The sequence below is a fragment of the Aptenodytes forsteri genome, unplaced genomic scaffold (assembly GCF_000699145.1).
Source record: "Aptenodytes forsteri isolate BGI_AS27 unplaced genomic scaffold, ASM69914v1 Scaffold297, whole genome shotgun sequence".
Lineage (NCBI taxonomy): Eukaryota > Metazoa > Chordata > Aves > Sphenisciformes > Spheniscidae > Aptenodytes > Aptenodytes forsteri.
Genome location: NW_008796167.1, coordinates 125,282 through 129,863, shown reverse-complemented (window position 1 = coordinate 129,863; position 4,582 = coordinate 125,282). Strand labels below are relative to the sequence as shown.

Below are 4,582 nucleotides of genomic sequence, written 5' to 3'. Positions count from 1 at the left end.
ACTTACGTTTTTTTTTAAAGCTACCCCAGTGCAATGCTTAAGGTTAGAAGGGATTTTTTGACCCTGTACCTCTGTATTGGTATGTTGGCCGCAGTTTCGATTGCTTTAGCCCTGCTGTGTGTAAGGAAGTGGGGCTTGTCTGCCTGGATAATTCCAGCAGCTGCTGGTAACTTGTGAGCAGGTTCGGGGCAGAGCCAATAGCTGGAGGCACAGGGAGCGTTATTGTGAAAGCCCGTGTCTGGTTAGAAAAAGGAGAAATGATGCAGGCCCAGGAGGCTGCTAGCACTCCTCGAAGGGAGCAGGAACCAGGTCCGGCGGTTGTGCTTCTTGCAAAACAGCCCCTCTCTCCCCCTGGAGCAGAAATGTGGTTGTCCGTCCGTAACGGCAGTTTGCTTTCTAGCCTGCACCCTGCGGATCCTCCGACACGGAGCAGAAGCACCGGCCCACCCGCTCCGCTTCCCCTGGGACCGTGGGCTGCCCCGCCGGTGTCCTCACCCCAGGGGAGCCGAGTAATGCCCCTCGCAGCCCGTGCTGACCCCGCGCCGGGACCCGCCGTGACGCTGCAGTTCCCAGCCATGCAACTAAATGGCCGAGTCAGGCGCATGTGACTGCTGTTGAGAAACCAACTGCCAGCGAACCCGGAGGAAACCACTTCCCCAAGCTGCTGGGGAAAACCGCCCGCGCGGCCAAGGGTGCCAGCCCCCCGGCCCCTCTGCTGCTGCTGCTGGCTCAGCTCCGGAGGAGCTGTGGGTGGTCCCTCTGCCCCCGAAAGCCACCGTGCTGTTACGCTAGCACAGAGCGGGAGAAAACACCCTCGCAGCAAACAACGCAAGTCAAGGTCACGTTTGGGTTTGGGTTTTTTATTGCATTTTTTTTTTTTTTTTTAATAGTGCCTAAACACAGACTTGCCAGAGGCTAACACTGTGTGTGGAAACCTCCACGTCCTTTCCTACAGCTCTGCCCACCCTAGGAGGAGGAGAAAAGTAGGATTTTGAAACCCAGGTTGAAAACCATAGCTTAAAAAAGCAGGGGAAACCAGCCTCCCTTGTTGGTTGGTTGGTTGGTTTGTTTTTTTTCCTCCAGCTTTGCTTGTGTTAAAACCAAGCACTGCCCTGGAGCTTTGTCTCACCTTAACCCCATCTCGCTTTGCCTCAGCTGCTACTGCAAACCCGCAGTATGAACACATCATGTCCTTTGCAATGACAAACTTGTGCTCAGACCTTCTCAGAGTTACCCCGTGTAGCGTGACTGCCCTAGCCCTGTCCCAGAGCAGCCAGGATGGAGACGGCGAGGGGAAAGTGAAGTGATTGAAGAGGTAAAACCTCTCCTGCTGTGACCCTGGGCTGGAGCTGCCCTCTCCTCTGCGCCTGCCACCCGGGGAAGCCGAGGTCTTAACCTCACTCTTGCTCAGAGCCACTGTGAGTTAAACAAGATTAAACAGAGCGGGCAGAGGACATAGCTAATGGCTAACAGCTCCTTTTCCTTTCCAAAAGCACAAACACCCACCCCCCACCCCCCCCCCGAAAGCGAAGGCTGAGGGCTGGGCTGGCACATGATGCCTCCAGCATGTGGTGGCAGCAGCACAGTTGGGGTCGAGGTGCCCTTGTCCCCCTGGCAGGGACAGGGAGAGGGGACAGCAAGGCCCCAGTCCGGCGGCGAGGCAGAGCGAGAGCCAGGGATGGATGTGCATCTCCCGCCAGCGGTGGGGCCGGTCAGACGGCGGAGAGATGGATCACCCTGAACTCGGTCAGCAGGGCCACGCAGAGGAAGGCCAGGTAGTAGAGGATGAGGCAGACGCCGTAGGCCTTGCCCAGCTGGAAGCACTGCGCTGGCACCGACACAAAGGAGAAGACCAGGCTCAGCCCCAGGGCCCCGGCGAGGATCCAGACCAGGAGGCTGTCGGGCTCCAGCTGTCGGAGAGACGGGGAGTGATGTGGAGTGACACCGGGGTCCTGCTGCCAGCCTGACCCGTGCCACCGTGTCGCTGCAGCCTTACCTTCACCACCAGCTGGCTGCTGGTCATCTGCAGCAGGCAGCCGAGTCCCACGCCGACCAGGATGTCTGGGGCACGTTCAGGACGGAGACGCAGCGCAGGGGACCTTGGGGGAGCAATGGAGCCAGCCACGTCCCTCCCACCGCGGGGAGGGGGACAGCACTGGTCCTCCTCCTCCCTGCCTGTGCCCCATGGCTGTCGCCTAGCCCAAAGCGTTGCCTGTTTGTGGCGAATACAGCCTGGAGCACTCGAGGAGGAGAGGCTTCAGCCTGGTCTGGGGACCACACAAAGCCTCCCGGAGGGTGGCACAGCCTCTTCCTCTCCTTCCCTTTGGCAGATCCCAAATCTGCCAGACTCCAGCCCAAATCCCCACCCTGCTGGGGCTGGGACAGCAGTGGGGATGGGGGGATGCTGCTGGCTCCATCCCTGCAGCTCCTGCAGTTCACAAATACCACGCCAGTCCCCCCACGCTGTGCGGGCACCGGGGAGGTTGCCAACATCCCAGAGACTCTGGGATGGATCCTGCCCAGCTCCTTCCCAGGGGTCCCTCAGGAACAGGGGCTCTCCCTGGGCTGCAGGCAGGGAAACTGAGGCAGCCCCTGCCCCAAGCACCACCACCACCTCCCACCCAGCACCCAAAGGATACTGAAGATGATGCCCCCGAAGCAGGCAGAGAAGGCCATGCGCGGATAGCCCTGCCGTGCCATGGTAAGGTCAGAGAAGGTGTCTGCAGAAGGAGAAGGGGAGACTTTGGGGGATGCCAGGAGGATGGGTGCACCTGGGGTGGCACTGGGGCGCAGCAGAGCCCTTACCGCCAATGCTGTTGCCCCAGGCCAGCAGCGTCAAGCCCAGCACGGTGTTGCTCAGCTGGAAGATGATGCCCAGGGTCCGGAGGATGTTCACCAGCTCCGTGGCCGCGGCGTTGATCCACATGGCACTGGCCAAAAACCCGAGGAAGGCAAATACCTGCCAGGCAGAGGGGTAAGCTGGTCCCTGGGTGCGTCCCGCAGGACCCTGCACACCTCCAGCCAGCTGTGTCCCTCCTGGGGACACCGGGGACCAGGAAGGAGGTCCTGGCTCCTGCTCTGCTCCCAGGACCCTCAGCCCAGTCCACAGCAGGCTGGGCTTGGTCCCCAGTGGGCATTCAGGGCTGGGGGGCACCTTACGCAGTGGTACTTGGGCGGCTCCTCGTTGCTTGTGGTGATGAAGGTGATGATGGCCAGGAAAGAGCCAACCAGTGTGACCAGTCCCCAGACTGGGAAGATGCCCTGGATCTGGTACAGCCCATCTGCACGTGGTGCAGAGAAGGAACATCAGAGCGGCCCTGCAGGCACCACATGGGCTGGGGCAACCATACGGCCAGGCTCGTGGTACGAGGTAAAGCCTTGGCCCCTGAAGCCACCTCTACCCTAAGCCCTCACAGGGCTGCTCCCCTCTGTGCCTCAGTTTCCCCAGGCAGGCCAGGCCTGCCCCATTTTTCCCCAAGGACCTGGATGCCAGGGGGCCCAAACCCCCACCCCTGGGGGGAGGACGGAGCCATCCAGCTGCAGACCAGGCCTCCCAGCTTGGCTCTTCGCTGGCCCATCCTCCCCTCCCCAAATGGGGTGCCAGCTCCAAAGGGCTCCTGCAGTCCCCAGGGCTTTGGTGGCCATCTTGGTCCCATCCCCTCCTGGGTGTCCAGGGCTGCCAGGGCTCTTACAGGTTCCTGACTTCAGGGTGAGGATGCAGAGCAGGGGGCTGGTGAGGACATGCAAGCAGTTGAGGGGTCTCTTCCAGTTCAGGTCATCCTTGTCAGGGTCCACGACGGGAACGGTGAGCAGCAGCACCAGCTCCACGGGCACCTGGGAGGAGCGGCCGTGAGCAGGGATGGGGGACCCCCAAGACAGGACACCCCGGGAGGTGCCCCATGACCTGTCCTCCACCTGCCTGCCCTTGTCCCACCATCCCCATTGCAAAGCCCAGGGGTGATACAGCCCCAGGGACCAGCAGGGAGGGGGAGGCCCTGTGCGGGGGCTCCTCCCGGCTCCAGCTCCACGGGCACCTGGGAGGAGCGGCCGTGAGCAGGGATGGGGGACCCCCAAGACAGGACACCCCGGGAGGTGCCCCATGACCTGTCCTCCACCTGCCTGCCCTTGTCCCACCATCCCCATTGCAAAGCCCAGGGGTGATACAGCCCCAGGGACCAGCAGGGAGGGGGAGGCCCTGTGCGGGGGCTCCTCCCGGCTCGCGTTCCCCCCCCTTACTCACCTTGAAGACCTTGAAGAGCCGCCAGTACCAGGGCTTCCCCTCCACTTGGGGGGCGGCCCTGGGCGGGGGCTCCTCCCGGCTCGCGTTCCCCCCCCTTACTCACCTTGAAGACCTTGAAGAGCCGCCAGTACCAGGGCTTCCTCCTCCACTTGCGGTAGTCCAAGGGGCTGAGGGCAGTGGTGAGGATGCGCAGGGAGGTCTCTCGGGAGGGGAGCAGGGGCCGGTACTCCTCACCTGCAAGGGGGCACAGTGGCTGAGCGGGGTGGGGGCCTCCCAGCCCTTCCAGCATGGGGCTGCGGTCACCTGCGTGGCCCCAGCAAGATCCCCCTGCCCCAGGGTCAC

General features: G+C 62.4%; 1 protein-coding gene across 1 annotated transcript in view; it reads right to left on the bottom strand.

Moving 5' to 3' along the window:
• Positions 1-1,621: 1,621 nt before the first annotated feature.
• The window catches only part of SLC8B1 (solute carrier family 8 member B1), a 6,056-nt gene continuing 3,095 nt past the window's right edge, over positions 1,622-4,582 (bottom strand). The window contains exons 8-14 of the mRNA XM_009287530.2: positions 4,344-4,474; positions 3,693-3,834; positions 3,160-3,281; positions 2,806-2,959; positions 2,640-2,720; positions 1,997-2,061; positions 1,622-1,910 (exon numbers count right to left, since the gene is read on the bottom strand). Of these exons, the coding sequence (XP_009285805.1) occupies positions 1,713-1,910; positions 1,997-2,061; positions 2,640-2,720; positions 2,806-2,959; positions 3,160-3,281; positions 3,693-3,834; positions 4,344-4,474 (893 nt within the window). The 3' untranslated portion in view covers positions 1,622-1,712. The remainder of the gene's footprint in view (positions 1,911-1,996; positions 2,062-2,639; positions 2,721-2,805; positions 2,960-3,159; positions 3,282-3,692; positions 3,835-4,343; positions 4,475-4,582) is intronic.